This window comes from Epinephelus fuscoguttatus, linkage group LG12 (genome assembly GCF_011397635.1).
Source record: "Epinephelus fuscoguttatus linkage group LG12, E.fuscoguttatus.final_Chr_v1".
Classification (NCBI taxonomy): Eukaryota; Metazoa; Chordata; class Actinopteri; order Perciformes; family Serranidae; genus Epinephelus; species Epinephelus fuscoguttatus.
The window spans coordinates 2,452,340-2,470,275 of record NC_064763.1 but is presented as its reverse complement, the minus strand read 5'-3'; the positions used below and the strand labels follow the sequence as shown (position 1 = coordinate 2,470,275).

At 42.3% G+C, this 17,936-nt stretch overlaps 1 protein-coding gene across 2 annotated transcripts in view; it reads left to right on the top strand.

Moving 5' to 3' along the window:
* The window catches only part of LOC125897944 (Down syndrome cell adhesion molecule homolog), a 315,828-nt gene that overhangs the window by 262,671 nt on the left and 35,221 nt on the right, over window positions 1–17,936 (top strand). For both annotated transcript variants that reach the window (XM_049591460.1, XM_049591459.1), the window contains exons 19-21: window positions 7,925–8,080; window positions 8,455–8,588; window positions 9,643–9,796. In XM_049591460.1, the coding sequence (XP_049447417.1) occupies window positions 7,925–8,080; window positions 8,455–8,588; window positions 9,643–9,796 (444 nt within the window). The remainder of the gene's footprint in view (window positions 1–7,924; window positions 8,081–8,454; window positions 8,589–9,642; window positions 9,797–17,936) is intronic.

The window sequence follows — 17,936 nt, the reverse complement described above, 5'->3', positions numbered from 1 at the left end:
CACGAGCCCAGACATGCCTGAACGTGCATCCTGCTGTCAGCAGAGCAGAAGAGAGCTGAGTAAAATAACAAATCCCTCCAAAGCAAACAAATAATTACCTGTCCAACAGAAAGACAGCAACCTCTGCATCACTTTTCAGACCCTTCAGCTCCCTCAGTTTTCTCCACTGTTCAAAAGCTGGACCGCTGTCTGGTTTGTCCTCTCACTTTATCCAAAGCCTTTTTCATCGCAGCCTTTTCTGCCTCTAACTTTCCTTTCTCAGCCTGTTTAGTGGGGCAAGCCATTACAAATAATGCTGGAAGTGGTACTTTTGGCTGCATTTTCTCTGCCATTGTGCAACAAAGTCCTGCTAACTCAGTATTTCTGCTGAGGAGTGTGCTGAATATTTCCGGCAACGGTGACATGTGATGAGTGCGCGCAGAGAGGAGGGAGGGACGGAGGGGGGCTCAGGCAATACGAGACATGAAGGCATCTGATTGGTTCTTTCTATTCGCACCGAATGGCAGGGATTGGTCAGAGTTTTTACAGGCCTGCAGCTGTCACAGAGGTCTGATTTTTTTCATTCCTTTTTCTGAACACATTATGTATTGACTACTCTCAGGATGGAAGGACCATTTTACCCAGTATAACAAAAAGTGTTTCTGAACAAGACTACCAACTATAACTTTAAGTCTAATTGGCAACTGGGTGGCACTATAATAACAGATAAATGCTTAAAAATGGCTGTATGTGACCAATCGCTGTGGCTTCCCCTGTGGCCGAATGTTTTGTTATTTTTCTAATTTTTGGTATGACTAAGTCATGGTATGGTATGGTATGCTGTACATAATCACAGAAACTGTCAGTGTGTCATTCTGTCAGTCAGTCATTCTGTCTGTCCCACGTTTTTCTACTCACTGACGTGGTCAATCTATGTGAAACTGCACATAGGCATTGAGGATTGGCATAGATAGAAGGTGACAAAGGTACCAATGGGTATGGACTAGTTCTGGGTATTTTAGTAACATCCACTGCTAGCCCAAAGTCTGCGTGGTCCTGTTTATGTCAGAAAGTGTGCAATGCCATTGTCACATGCCGGGTTTGTGTCAGTGGGATTGGTTGTGACAGCATGATTACCTTTGACCCCTGCACTGTCACATCATGTTGGCCTGCCTATTGAAAATGAACGCTGCAGACCTGACAGCCAGGACTAGTTTGCCTGGTAACAGCCTGGAGCTCAATGCTATGACTTATATTGTATGTTATTATAACGATCAGCACTCCACACTTAACAAGTATCTTCTGCAATTAAACTGTTCATTATCCTGTCTGCATGCATAAATCTCAGATAAGAGCAGTTCATCAGTATGAAATTATGAATATGAATTACCATTTATATTGCATTTACATCTTTGCAATACTTATTGCTCTTATTTATTTTTATTCTTGTATTACCTCTTCTATTCTCTTTGACTTCCTTATTCATACTTATCCTTTTGCACTGTCTGCACCGTGGGTAAATTCAGAGTGAAACATTTCAATTTTCTGTAGAACTGACAATAAAGCCTCTTGAAAGCATGTAATGTCAGTGACCAGCAGAGGGAGAGGGAGAATCATTTCATGTGAATGACCTGCGATGTATGTACCTTTATGCATCCAGGTATGCTTCTTGCAGTCATGTAAATGTGAGTAAAAGAAGAAATATTGCATTTGTTTATTCTAAATAAAGTATAATTCTACTGAGCTCTACTAAGCTTCAACAGAAGCCGTGATAACACATAATTTATATTCTATCCGCTGCTGGTTGGAATTTGCACTGTACATAAAATTCTTTTTTCTTTGTCACTTGGAATGAGCACTGTAAAGGTTAATCTGTAGTAGTCCTGCACTGTGCAAAACTACACAGATGTAGAGAAGCCACCTCCTGTCAGCTCCAATTAGAGTAATGACTGTCAGTCATATGTCAAAGGAGACGCTCAACTGGAGCATTGTTCATTGTTTAAATTTGTGATTCTTTGTCATGAAATAGAGCCAAAAAGACTTAAAACCCTGCGTCTGAAGACAGAAGTTAAGATTAAAAAATGTAGGTAAAGAAACAACACAGACGCAATTTACAACAATTGGAGATTCGTAAGTAAGACAACATACAAAACCTATCAAGTTACAAATTTACATTTTTGATGGTATCAGATTTTTTCTTTTCTTTTTTTTTTTTTTTGACAGTCTGACTGGATATCCAACATGCTCCCTCATCCCAAGTCATTACATACTGCCGCTTTGTCAGTGGACTTTCATGTCTACAGATTCAGATTCAGATTTTTCATGTGTCATACACCAAAAAATGCCCAGGGCTTACATGCCACTGCAAAACATTATAAACAAGAGCAATAACATAATGGTTCAACCCATATCTTTCAAATGTCAAACATAAAGTGCTATCATACTCAGTTGGTGAGCATTTGACACAAACTGTGCCAAATGAAACACTTTGTCTGTAAAAAGAAACTCAAGTCTATATTCATCAGACATGGAAACAAATCAGCACACTGCAGAAATTTTAAGGAAAAGCTTTTATCTGTGACTGTGATAACATGGACAGTAGAACAAAAAGTGTATTTCATTTTCAATCTCTCCCAGGTCACACAGGTGACATTTCTATTCTTCAATGAAATTGAATGAAAGCATCTGATCTTCACTTCCAGAGGCAGGACACTACATCTCAACTGGGCACAGACAGACCTCTGACCACCTATGGCTAAGCCACGCCCCTCTCCACTCACTCAGACAATCTATCAACATTCACTGACCGGCGCTATGGCAGGTGTCACAGTACACGGCATTTCGCGGGAGGCAATTGATGATTTTTGGGGACATAACGATCAGATGTCATTGAGAAGTAACCAAAAGGGCCTAAACTATGCATTGGAGGGATATATTCATTATTTTATTGTTGAGAAGGTTGATGAAAAGCTTAAATTACAAGCTAAAATTTACAGGTCACAGTGTACGCTTGTGAACCGCATCTCGTTGCCGTCGCCATCAAAGACAACAAGTTAAAGTGCCACTGAAGTTCAGGTTTTTGGCTCAGAATATGAGAAAAGGATAACGGCCTTTTTACCATCTTTACCAACAGTGTGTCTCTGTTAGTTTGGTGCTACACTATTTGCACTGAATCATTCAGCATAACATTTGCAAACCTTTGTTATCTCTGCCATTAGGCCTACAGATAAGCTAATGAAGCTAAGCTCCAGAAGTTAATGTTAGCTTAACTAGAGCCCTATGGACAACAGCTAACAATGATGTATGATCACCAAAGTACAAAACTAGAACAAAACAGGCTAATGAACTCCCAGCAAACAAGGTGACATGATGAGCAATGCAGCTAGGAGCTAACGTTAGGCTAACTTTAGCTACTGCTAGCTAGAGATGTTAAATAATAATAATAATAATAAATTTATTTATAAAGCACTTTCAATCAAAGTGCTGTGTAGGTCAGTTAAAAACAAGTACAAGTACAAATAGAGACAACGTAAAACAGTTTCAAAAATAAACACACAAACAACAATGATAGAAACACAACACACACCTAAAACCTTTAACTTTGCTTTAAAAACCTCAATCGAGCAGGCCTGTCTGATGTCAAGAGGAATACTATCCAACTTGGATGTCACAAATGCATGAATAAGAGTCTCAGCATCTTTTACTGAAAGTACTGATCTGATCTTTGCAATTTTTCTGAGGTGAAAGAAGGCCACTTGTGTCACCTCTTTTACATGCAAGTCAAATGAAAGGGTCTGATCAAAAAGTACAGCAAGGTTCTTTACCTTGTCCTTGCAATGAATGACACAGTCATCAAGAGACAGGGTGAAATGACCAAACTGGTGACTAAATTTTGATGGTCCAATAGCTATCATCTCAGTCTTTGCTGAGTTAAGTAGCAGAAAGTTTGTTGATAGCCAGAACCTCACAGCAGTCAAACACCCATTTCCTGCAATGACTGGCATATATAATTGCAAATCATCAGCATAGCAATGAAAATCAATCCCAAAAGAGCGCATGATCTGACCTAGTGGTGCCAGGTACATTGAAAACAACAGTGGACCCAGGACAGAGCCCTGTGGGACCCAGTGCTTAACAGAACAAGAGTCAAATAACACGTTGTTATAAAGAACACATTGAGATATCTCTGACAGGTAAGATCTCAACCAATTAATCACTTGACCGGAGATGCCAAAATAATTCTCAAGCCTGTCCAAAAGTATACAGTGGTCCACAGTATCAAATGAGGCGCTGAAGTCCAACAACAGTAGAACAGATGTTGAGTCTGAATCTAACACCAATAATAAGTCATTCACCACTTTTGTAAGTGCTGTGTCTGTAGAATGGTCAGCATGGAAAGCAGACTGCAGTGGCTCAAATAAATCATTCAATGACAGAAATTTTAAAAGTTGGTTGGAGACCACTTTCTCAAAGATTTTCGATAAAAAAGCTAAATTTGAGACAGGTCTATAATTGGCAAGAGATAAAGATAACTTTATATTTCTTTCCAGCAAAGTGACAATATGTTGCCTCAAACACAATGTTGACTTACCTTAAAACAGATGTAGACATCATTGTGAATGTTATTCACGTTCAGTTGATATTGTGGTCTAACGTTCCCACACAACTTTATCCAAAGGATACACTTTTCTCGGTTGAGATGTGGTTTAAAGTGTAAAAAATACACCCCGTCGCCCAGCCTCTCAGGATACCTTGTGTCGGAGTTGTATGTACCCCATGCACAACGTTTGACCATTTTTAAACTTCAAATCTCCGAAAAAGTTCATAAAACCGAACAAAACTGACTTTCTGTAATGCATTTCAATGAACATCCAGGCAGAGAATGTCTGAGTGTATGGGAATGGCTATACGCACTGTGATTGGCTCATCGTGTTTGAGGGCGGGACATAGCCATAGGTCAGTTAGATGATACATCCTCACTTTTGGTTTACACATATTTTCTACAGACCATTTCTGTTTATAATATTCAAATAGTATTATATTGTTTGACTAACTCTGCAAGATCATTTATTTCTATATACTGAAGACCAACACTACCAATCATTTTTGAAATATCCCAACAGAAAATTTGTTTAATAAGTCTGCTCTAAGGCATATTGAATTATCTGTTCCACAGATGCAACATGTCACCCTTATGCTGCACTTCACAAACTACCCAACACGTGTCACCACATATTGAAGTTTAGTAGCCATTTTATGCACATGCAGAAAAGAGCACATAACTGTTTTCTGAACTGCATCGCATTTAAAATTAAAGCTGCAAGCAGCGTTGGGCGTGACCACAGCCTTTCGCTGTCGGCCTGGTGTCAGTTTTGTTGAAAAATTGAAACTGCCCCAAAAAATAATGCATCAAAATTGGTGCTGTTATTTATCATTCACATATCACAGACTGTGATTAATAAAAAAAAAAATCCATCCAACATTTATTATATAGACGGTAAATCATAATTCATTCAAACGGTGTAGGAGGATTTGTTTTTTTAAGGATTTTGAAGAAAGAGCATTTTTGAGGCGAAATCTTACTATGAAAGGGCAAATAGCTCACTTCCTGTTGGATTTAGGTCAGAGGCGAGCGTGTGATTTGTAGGTCTTGATGAGACAAACAAGACAGTTTTGGTTTGATCTTTCTAGGTCATTCCTACAAGCCGCAGCAACCATTTTAGTGTGTCTAGGTGGCGCTAGACAGCCCATTTTGGAACTTTGAGGATTAATTACTTCATTTTCTAAAAGTTTTCACCAGTCCTGATAGACTTGTAGGTCTCGAGGAAATGAACAAGCCAGTTTTGATTTGATCTGTCTAAACCATTCATACGGGCCGCAGCAGCCATTTTGGTGTTTCTAGGTGGTGCAAAAATTGTCAAGAGGTTTTGTGACATGTCACGTTCCAGAGGCACTAGCTCTTTTCCTGTTGGATTTAGGTCAGTGGTGTCAATGAGTGATTTGTAGATCTCGAGGAAATGAAGAAGCCAGTTTTGGTTTGATTTTTCTACAGCATTCGTACAGGCTGCAGCAGCCATTTTACTGTGTCTATGTGGCACAAAAATTGTCAAGAGGTTTTTGTGACATGTCACCTTAAACGTGGCAAAAAAATCCAAACCGTTCCAGTAATGACAAAGTCCTTCACAAGTAATGTTCACCAGGGGTAGAGCTGTAATGTGTGCGAGTTTGAAGCAGTTATGATAAACGGTGTAGGAGGAAATATTTTTTGAGAGACAGAATTTGTGAAAAACGTCATCTTACATTGAAAGGGCATTACTGCACTTCCTGTTGGACTTAGGTCAGTAGTTACAGCGCGTGATTTGTAGGTCTTGATGAGACGAACGAGCCAGTGTTGGTTTGGTTTTTCTACGGGATGCCTACCGGTCGCACCGGGCATTTTAGGGTGTCTAGGTGGCACAAAAATCATCAGGAGGTTTTGTAAGACATCACCTGTAAGACGCCATTAAATCCAAACCATTTGAGTAATGACAAAGTTATACAGAAGATCTGATTAGGACGAGTTGATCTGTCATGTGTGTGAGTTTGAAGCCGATACAATAAACGATCCAGGACAAGTTGATTTTTAAGGAATTTTTTTAAAAAAAAAAGGGAAATAGGGAAATAGCTCACTTCCTGTTGGGTTTAGGTCAGAGATTGCAGTGCGTGATTTGTAGGTCTTAATGAAACGAACAAGACAGTTTTGGTTTAATCTTTCTACGTGATTCCTACAAGCCACAGTGGCCATTTTAGTGTGCCTTGACTCCTAGGTGGCGCTAGAGAGGCCATTTTGGCACTTTTCGGATTAATTTTTTTTATTTTTTAAAATTTTTCACCAGTCCTGACATGCGTGCCAATTTTGATGAGTTTTCGAGCATGTTTAGGGGTCAAATTGCGGTTCAAAGAAGCGGGAGAAAGAATAATAATAATAATAATAATAATAATAATAATAATAATAAACGCACCAAAAACAAGAGGGACTTCGTCCTTCGGCCGAGGTCCCTAATAATCCCAAACACCTGCACCATGATCTAAAGTACAACAGATACGAGAATTATACAACTGTGTTTAAGTTTTGTAGCCAAGATACCTACATATTACACACTAGGTATCCTCCTGTGTCTGCTGGTAATGTTTCAGGGCGCTGCAGCTAACAGTAGGTCAACAAAAGCACATGGTTAAATTTAGAAAAACACCTCATGATTTGGCTCTACATTCATATGGGAAGTGTTACAAACTGACGTCACCCTATCACACCGCTGCAAAAGGTGGCTTTTGCCGTCCATGTCTGATGCAGAAATCCCTGACAAAGTGGTGATATTTGAAGACTTTAGATTGAGAATGGACTGGGATATCAAGACATTAGGCAAGCACAAATACAAGCATTCAGTCACGCATAAATGCATTTACTGTACGATAAATTGTCTGCAATCCTGGAAGTGTGATAGGAATTCCATGCTTTTAATTGTTCATTAAAATCCAGAGAAGAACCAATGTCTCAAGGATTTCTGGAGATAAGTAAAAAAGAGAGAAAGGAGGAGGAATGAAACATTGTTAAACAGTGATATGGACACGAGAGAGAGACATCAGTAATTAATAGGGTAGCAGGTTACCAGTCTAGTCCACCCACTGCAGCATACCTTGGATGCAGGGTTTGTCAAACTTTGTGATTGAATATGATATTATATCCAGGGCTGTGCTATGACACTCTTGGGCCTTACATCTACTTTTATGTATGCAACTTTCTGTATAATATATTATTCACATGTCTGGACCAGTTGCAGCTTATCATATCACTGCGTTATTAACAATAAGAAACCTGCATTAGATCCAGCCTTTTACCTGAGGTATCCGCATTCAATTTAACTTTATTCCCCCACTCTTTCCTATTCTGTTTCCTGTCCATCAGAGCTCGGGGAGATCAGGAATGTCACAACCTCTAAGCCCTCTCTGGAGCTGGATGGACTAGAGAAGTACACCAACTATAGCATTCAGGTGTTGGCCTTCACCAGAGCTGGAGACGGTGTCCGCAGTGAACAGATTTACACCCGCACCAAGGAGGACGGTAAGGGAAGTTAGGTCATCTCTCCAAAGCGTGTCTCACTCATGTTGATTGAGTGAGTCAGGGCTTCAAGAATTTACAATCTGTCTGATCTTAACATTAAATGACAGATGTCAGTTTTGCCAAAATGGGGAAATTTTGCAGCAGTGAATGAAGCCCTGTAGTAAAACTGAGGCAAGGGTGCAGCAGGGTCTTGAATATGTTTATTAAGTGAGGAGCTGTAACTCTTACATGTATCAGGGAGTCCTGTACAATATGACATTTGGCTTTCTGTGTCTTGCTTTATAATATGTGTAAAAAGCACCATAAAATCTCCTATGTAATCATATTAGCTTAATTGTGGGTAATGTATATATTTGATAATCTTTTCTTTTTAGTCCCTGGGCCCCCGGCAGGTGTGAAGGCAGCAGCTGCATCAAACTCAGTGGTGTTTGTGTCCTGGCTCCCTCCTCTCAAAGTCAACGGCATCATCAGGAAATACACCGTTTTCTGCTCCAACCCACACCCAACGGTATGAAGAGCTATCAACAATTCAGCGATTTGAACTGGGTGAATTTAAAATGATAAGAAAAAACAGAAAAAATAAATAAGAAAAATATAGAATAACATCAGACATATCCTTTAACATTAAAGAGGCAACCGATAGGATTCGGGGGTTTTTTTAGCTTGGCACCATCTAGTGTCAGTGGTGTTGCATCGCACTGTTGCAACGCCCAAATTGACAGATATACCTCTCTGTATATGTAGATTGAGAAGAAATAGTAATGCAAATAATTATGCAAATAATTATACCAGAATGCAGTACAAACAACTCACAGTAAATTATACCAACATGTACAGTATCAGTACAAACAACAGTAGACACAGTGGAATTATACCAATATGCACATGTAAACAGTCCCAATTCTAGAATAAACAGTACCGTATGGAAACAATGCGGCCGGTTGGAGCTCAAATTGAATGGGAAACAAAGTTCAGTGTGTTAGCTGGGCGTAACTTAGCTGGGCGATGTTCGTCGATAGCTGCCTCCGTGAGAAGAGAACAGAAGGAAGGGAGGGGGGCGTCACTGTCCGAGGGCTGCCGTAGAATGGCAATGAGGATGTCAGCCGACCAACACTCGCTACCCAGTCTACCCAGTGGTTGCAGCGATTTGCGATGCTGGCCAGCTAGGAATTAACTAGCAGCCAGTACAGTACAGTCCTCTCGTGTCTAGCTAACATGTAGCCATGTTATTTACTGATCCATGAGAAAGAAAGCTAGCTGGACATCAGTTTTGAAGCCTCTTTGGTCACGGAGCTCATTCCATCTCTTGAAGGCCTGACTGAGGTTTACTCTTGTTTTTCCTCTTCTTATTGCAAAGCCACTAAGTAACCTATGTAAACTCTGATAGTCTGATTTTACTGTGGCCACTACCCTGTGCAGCCCACATTATTCCCATAATGATATATTTAGAAAAAGATGCTATCTGTTGCCTCTTTAAGTCAGTGTTTAAAGTCCATGGGAAATATGATAGTTTGATCTGCAGAAGCAAGTTGTGACAACCCTGAATGTCTTCCCTCACCCAGGTGAGCAGTGAGTTTGAGGCAGCCCCAGATGTCTTCTTCTACCGCATTCCCAACCTGAGCAGAAACCGTCAGTATAGTATCTGGGTGGTGGCTGTCACAGCTGCAGGCCGTGGAAACGCCAGTGAAATCATCACTGTTAAACCCATGGCTGAGGGTAGGTGGAACTGATCTTCAGTACAGTTTGACAGTGCTGAATGAAGCCGAAATCCTTGTACTGTGTTCCACATTTAATCTCAAGGTAGATTGCCTGATTTAGTGGTAAATAAAAAAAACTAATAAGTAACCTTCTAAAGGTTTAGAAAAAGAAAAGGAAGAAGAAGAAAAAATAATTTTATTAATCCTTAAGGGGAAATTCAATTTTTTCACTCTGTTGTCATATACACAGCAAAATACACACACATGCACAAACAGGACCTATACATGCATTCAATGGAGAGATGTCAGAGCTATCTTGGACAGGTGCCCCAAGAATTTGGGAGTTCAGTGCCTTGCCTAAGGGCACCTTGGCTGTGCTCAGGAGGCAAACTGGCACCTCTCCAGCTTCCAGTCCACACTGGATAATTGGTCTGTATGGGGACTTGAATCAGCGACCCAAGCAAAGTCCTAATGGACTGAGGCACTGCCACCCCTAAAACATGTATGCTGCCCAGGAATCAAACCCAGGTTGCAAGAATGGGAATCTCGCATGGTACCACTACACCAGCTGTTAATGTCAGCCTGAAAAATAGGCAGATGGTGTCCTCATCCAGAGTACATGCCTGACAGGACTATAATGTGCAAGATGGTATACATGATTCTGGGACTCCTTCATGTTGAAACACAGATGCTATAATAACAATGACATTGCAGCATTTGGCAGAAAACTATACCATGTTATTGCAGTTAGTCAGATTTTCAATTTTTAGTAACATTTTAAAACTCCCTTCAGCACATTGTACTATAAGTTAGAATGCAAACAGGATCCCTTGGTGGGGATTATCCTGCTTCACCTTACCCCAACTCATTTCACCTATGTGTGTGAAGAAGTAGCTGCTTCCTAGTATCTCCTTATAAGAAGACAGGAAGGGGAGGATCAGCTGAATGTAAATGACCCTGTATTTGGCCCTGTCAACACTTTACATGCTTGCTAAGAGCTGATAAGCTGATTGCATGTGCTGATAAACCCCATGATGTCTGGAGTCAGGACCCACAGCTCCTATCAGGATGTTCACATCCTGTTTCAGGTCTAGGTGATGGATGTCCCCCCTTCCCTGCTCCACTGCTCAGATGAAGAGAAATACACCATCAGGCTATGGCCTCTGAGCCTGTATCCCTAAAGCTGGATTTATACTTCTAGTTGGAATCAACGCCACACCTACTGTGTAGGCTCTGCATTGCCACAGAGCCTACACGTGGACAAGTGCTTTGTCTGCGAATCCTGATTTGTGTACTTGTGTTTGAAATTGTCTATTACAGTAAGCAATGTTTAATGTGTGTTTTGGGTGTGTTTTGTATCAATTACAGGAGCTATATGTAAGAAATCTAAAGCAAATAGTTGTAAAATCATCCTAATATGTCACAGAGACTAAGGAATAATGTTCATATAACATACTGATCTCACCAACAACAATAGTACAGCCTGAATATTACAGTCCGCAAATCATATTTATGTTTTGAATTTGTGTTTTGGCCTGTTGCGCCACCCACCGCCGTCTACCAGTCACACAGTCAGTACAGTCTGAGCATCAGTTACAGTTACGACTGAGCTACAGCAGCACTGCAAGCAGCATTAGCAGTGTCCCGGTACATAGCATTAGCAGCTGGCTCCTCCTCAGCTGTATCCCGGCAGCAGCATTAGCAGTGTCCCGGTACATAGCATTAGCAGCAGGCTCCTCCTCCGCTGTATCCCAGCAGCAGCGTTGCTCGAACGGTCCGCTGGAAAACCGAAGATCAAGGACGCGGCGACGCGGCCCTACCACGGCAGCCGCCCATGGGCAAACAAATCCGTCTCCAGCGTGCCGCTGTCCAGCAACCTCAAATCTGTAGGGGAGGGGGGGCGGACACGATTCGCGGCAATATTTTGAATTTGAGTGCAGTAACAGTTGCACATGACCCCATTGCACGTGGGTCCATGTCATTGGTCCGACAGCCCATTGATCCGACATGCCATCATCCCTGCCTTGATGGTGCGCTGCAACCGGCTCTGGGTCAGCTGGGAAAGGCTTGAGACGAAGTAGGCTCACAGCTTTTGTGTTTGTCGCTTTCTTTTTCATTTTAACCCACCAATGGACCAATGGGCTGTCGGACCAGTGGGCAGTTCCCATTGTACGTGACCCCAGGTTCATCCATCAACAATGTCAAAAGCATATACAGTACAAGACAAGACCAAAACATTCAATGATATAAAATACAGTGCAAAAAGGAGTTTGAGTGGGGGACTGTAAGTAATGTGTAGATGGAAGATGAGACTGCAGCAATGCAAAGTCCTGTTCATGATACTTGTTATGCTGTATAGAGAGAATGGATATGAATGAGTAAGGTTATAATGTGCTGCAGTGCTTATATGAACATTAATAGCTGTTGGTGTAAAAAAAATGAGTTACATTAAAGTTACATAAAATTAGGGAGGAGTCTGTCAAGGGTGTGTATGGAAAATGAGGTTGCAACAATGCAAAGACCAGTACAGAATTTTTGTTGGAGTTGTGCTGAGATGGATTGATTTTTTTTTTTTTTATAAGTGCAGTAATATTCATACTAAAGTGCTAGTGTGTCCATACCATTGCACATGACCACAGAGGCGCTTTATACATTAAATTAAATTTAGGGATGTCCCGATTCAGCTTTTTCACTTCCGATCCAATACCGATATTACAGCCTTGAGTTTTGGCCGATACCAATACCAATCCGATCCAAGCACGTATTATACATATTCACTTATTTTGTTGTCAGTCATGTTAGAGAAGGTTTGATCAAGCGATATTGCTTCACAAAAACACAATTTCAATATGAAGTACTATAGGCCTACTCACCATTATCTGAAGAGCATACGACGAGCCTTGCGCTCTGCGAACTCGTCCACGATGCTCTGTATGTCCATTTTCTTTGCTCTCTCATTCTCTATGGACAACATGGCAAGTCCACTCAGTCTCTCCTATCCCACTGTGCTCCTCAAGTGGTGTTGCAACGGTGACAGGAAGAGTCAAAAATAAAAGGAGGGCGGTGCAAACTTCACTGAATGTAGAAGTTACTGCTGGGTGGTTGACAAGGAGCATTTTTGCCAGATCCACAACAGACTTTTGCTTTGTTATCTGGTCCCTGAAAGAGGTTCTAAAACAAAGCAGCTGGCCAGGGAAGCTGGGGGCAATGTCCCGACTGTAGTGCTCACTAAGCCGCCAGGCAGCTTGGTGTAACTCCTCATCTCCTGCTTGCAGCAGTGTGTTGGGGTGAATTGCCTCAAACATATTCACAGTTCCATTTAAGCTGGTGAATCTCTGGGACAGTTGCTGGATGATAATATCAAGACAGGCATTGAAAACGTTCACCCGAAAGTTGCTCTCTGCGTCAGTGAGGCGGCTGTCTTCAGAAAGTTCATCAAAGTGATGCTTAACTTTTCTGGACCTGGTTGCTTCAAACTGCGTTTCACTTCCCCATTATTATTGTAGCTAGAGCAAGAGTGGCAGACTTAGCCTCATCAAATTGCTCCCTAAACTCCATCAAAACACTGATGGCGTTTTGCAGAAGAGTAGATGCTTTCAGAATATCCGTGTCCTTAGCTTGCAGTAACTGTGAGGCAGCGTTTATACACTCAAGAATCTTGGTTTGCATGTTGACCAAAAATAGGAAAGAAAATTTGCTTATGGCATGCTTGCTTCACTACGCTCCTCTTTTTTGTCACTGGTCAGGGATATTTTGACGAGGGCTTTTATAATGTCTCCATATCTGTGCCTTAACGCAAAAAGCGCATCATGTCAAGATGACCAGCGAGTGGGACAGAGGCGTTTTAATGTGACAGTTCTGCTCTCTGGCGTCATTAACTCACTGAGGAGTGCCCATCGTTTGATACTGTGACCAAAAAAGTTGTACAGGTTCTCTACAGTGTCATAGAACTGCTTCACTCCAGGGACATTTTTAACAGAGTCGTTGAGAGCAAGGTTGAGGTTATGAGCAGTGCAATAAACATAACGGGCAAGGGGCTCCCTCTCTGTTATTCTTGCCTGTACGCCTGAATATGCACCACTCATATTCGCGGCTCAATCATAGCCCTGTCCGCGTCATTTTGACAGATCTATTCCATTTTTCTCTATAGAGCCCAGGATTTGGTTTTCAAGCTCTGACGCTGATGAGCCCACAGTCGCTTCAAAACCCAAAAACACTTCATTGATCTGTATATCTGTTGCAATATCCATGTCATTCTTAACAACAGTTACGTAACGGTACACCTGGCTCAGCTGGTCTATCTTTGACACATCTTGCGTTGTGTCCATGATAATGGAATAAAACGGTGCTTCGTTTATTTCATTGATTATGTCAGCTTTCACACGTTGAGACAGGATGTAAATAATCTCATCTTGAATCTGGTGACTTAGGTATTTCACTGACCCTTCTGGTCGGTTGATTAGCTCTTTCAAAACAGGGTCATAGCGAGCTAATAACTTGATTATTGACAAAAAGTTGCCAGCATTTCCCTGACCTAGAACTTCCCTGTGCCCCCTGAATGCCAGGTTGCATGAAGCCAGAGTAAGAGTGACATTTACAATGCGCTCCAGGACCTGTCTCCAAAACAAGGGTGCATTACACACATTCCTCTACATTTCAGCGTCTATTGTGCTGTTGAGTTTCCACTACTCGTAGACTATGCATGCACCAAGATGTAGTTGCGTGGATTCATGCTTCTCAACTTTGGCAGAAAGATGTTTCCAGTCTCTTATTCCATTTACCCATGCATTGTTGTAATACGGGGCATTTCGGTTGGCAAAAAGCCAGCAAGGCTCACAGTAACAGCAGTCTAATTTGGGGGAATAGCACATCCAGCTGCGGGGAAGTTTCATCCCAACTTTAGTGGTAGAGGTGTAATAACTTTCCGAAAAACGCAGATTGTCGTTATCAGTGGGAAATGGACCTTTGGGTCTGCATGGGCCCATCTTAAGGATATATCTTTTAACGTTGGCGTCCTGGATGTGTTCAGCAGAATTGGCCCGATCAGTCGGAAAACATTCCAGAGGAGGGTTTTCATCATCCGCGGTCTACGTGTCACCTGTAGCAGGAGGAGACCCGCTGCTGCTTTCATTTCCAGTGTCCAGCACGGGTGAGGAGGGGCGCTGCTGGTCAGACACCAGGTCCGGCTCTACCCTGGAGCAGCTAGCAACTGCTGAGTCCCTGACATCACCGCATCACCGAGAGAAAGAAGGGGATATAAGCTAGGCGGCTGGGCTACTACAATTTACAATCACCAACAGTTTACAACTGTTGGGAAGAGGAGGAGCTAAATATGATCATTGGCAATAATTCATAATTATTAATATTAATTATGGATTGTTAAAATATTTGATTAATTAATTAATAATTAATTAATTATTACATAAGCATAATAATCGAATTAGCTTACAGCGGGGCACCACCGGGAAAACCGGACCAATGATCACACGTAAATTCAGTCTCAAGATTGTTCACTTAGGGAGCTAATTCTAGGGAGATATCAGCAACTATAAGATGAACAGGAAGGAGTGGAGCTCAGGCACTGACTTTGTCAACCAGCTTCATCACAGTATACAATGAGAAACCAAAGCAACTTCTCTTTGCAGTATAACAGGGTTTATTCACACTGATGACATTAATTTACAACCAACATCAACATTGCTCTATAAACCCTATCAACTATAAAACATTACCGAATCAACCAGCAAGCATCAAGAAGGGTGTGTGTGTGTGTGTGTGTGTGTGTGTGTGTGTGTGTGTGTGTGTGAGAACGTGGGTGAGTGAGCGAGGATGTGTGTGTGTGTGTGTGTGTGTGTGTGTGTGTGTGTGTGTGTGTGAGGGAGAGAGAGGGAGAGAGGCGTGTGAGCGTAGCAAGATGGCGGCTGTGACGCAGCAAGCTACGTCACGCTATGGCGGCTCGCCAAGAAAGCACGCGACTCAGAAAAAGGAGGGGAGCCGGTAGAGAGGGAAGTTCGGTGCTCGGCTCCAAGTGTAGGTTAGTGGAAGAGAGGAAGAGAGAAAGGAAGCACTCAGCAGTGTGGTCACGCAGGCGGTATTGAGATGCAGTAACCCGTCTGTGTTACGCGAGAGGCGCTCGGCTCAGCTGGTGAGCGGCGTGAATCTGGACATTGAACCAACACAGCCGAAATACTGATCAATCCCGTGCGGCGACACAATAAGCGGTCCGGCGAGGTCGGATCACTACGTATTACAAGCAGACACAAGCGGGCAGGAGAATAACAGACAGCAGCAACACAGGCAATATTTTTACAATAACAATGCAGCCAAAATCGGACGCGGCGGTCCGTATCAACAAGCCCTTACAAACTTAAAAAGAAAACACACACTAACTACTATCTGCCCAGAGCTAAAGCCTCTTACTGTTGCAGAAGGTGGAGTGATGTGTCGGTCGTTCCTCGTCGTCCTTTGTTACGGCAGAGGTGAAGTGGTTAGCGGCTCACAGCGGCTAACGGGTCCTCGGCGAGGGCAAGTCTCTGGCGAGGTGAGTTAATTCGGCTCGTGAGCGGGAATCACTCGGGAAAGAAGGGGTCCTTGTCCTTCTTCTTGAAGCAGGCAGTCCTTGTTATCTACCAAACTTGCATCCGCGGGCATCCGGGTGAGAGGGTCAATCCGTGGTCTCGTGCCGGGCTGCTCTGTGTTCCTCGGCGCACAGAGTGAGGAGAGGAGAGGAGATCAGCTCGACCAGCGAGGGAAATCCGTAGGCCTAAAACGCGTCTAACTGTGCACAGTAACTCTTTCTAAAGCGTTCGCCACGTGGGACGAGTTGCTAAGCTTTAGGAACAGTTGTGGGTACTTCTATTAGCTATGAGGATCACAGCCAGAAGCGTTTCCCTCAGGTACGCTCTGTGATGATATACCCCGGCGTGACGTCACCGGTGCGGGGTTGGCCGTGGCGGATTTCACCCAATGGGAGCTGTGTATTTCAGGGGACCTCTGCTGGTCAGCTGGGGTGCTGTGTTGGGGTTGAATCAGCTGATTCACACAGAGAAAGGGGGTTGACTGATTCCTTTGTTCTTTTGGGCGCCAACATGTGGTCTCAGGCTTTGATTGTTACATGTAGGCCCAAAAGTTTATGGATAAAGTGTAGGCCTTTGTTATAAATCCTTGTACGGCACAACACAACTAACTCACACATTGTGTATAGTGATTGTTAGAATTGCTACCTGTACTTAACCTGGCTCCCTGGCTGTGCTGGCAGTTTTGGCGGGCCTGAATCGCTGCCAACAAAAAAGTCGGGTTCATCTCCAGGACGACGAACAAAATATGTGTCCAGTTTTTGTAACTTGGCTTTTCTTTGCTCTCTTTTTTTCCTTTTCTTTTAGCTTTCTTTTGCCGCACCACTTTTATGCTTATATGAAGTGCCACTCATGTTAACTTAATCCGTAAAAATGCTCCACCTAGTTTGCAATCTGTTGACAAGTGACTGATGATGACGTTGGTGGACGGTTGCTGATGAGTTTTACCCAAAATACACTTGGAGACAATATCGGCGATCCACTTGTAAATTTGCGCGTCATAAAGTTACATGTGAGAGTGAAAATAAAGCCAGTCATGCAACACAACATTTTATTCAATATTTTACACCTACTACATCACTAAAGTCAGTCGGTCTTGTAAAGTTTTTAGCAACCATGACTCAATCCTGACTGGGGCAACCTATATAACCCCTGTATAAATCTGCATGATGGGTGATGTTAAACAGACTGTGCCCATACTCCGTGCTCCTCTGGGCACAAGTCCGGGCCGGGGGCGTGCCGCCCTCCCAGCACCCCCTGAAGCCCCACCCCTGCCAATGGGATATTATTTTTGAGGTGAAAGGGATGAAAAGACCCATAATGCAATAAAGAATTATGGTCAGTGGGTTTTCTAAATAGTGTAGTATATAATTTTTTGTCATCCCCTTTATAAATAGTTAAATCCAAGAAGTTAATATTTTCTCTAGAGTGTTCCATAGACAATTTGATATTTTTATTTGTGTTATTGAGATAATGGTAAAAATCCATGAGGTCATTATGGCTGCCTTTATAAAGAAGAAAAATGTCATCAATAAATCTACAATACATTTTAACATTATCACTGTAAGGATTCTTTTCATGATT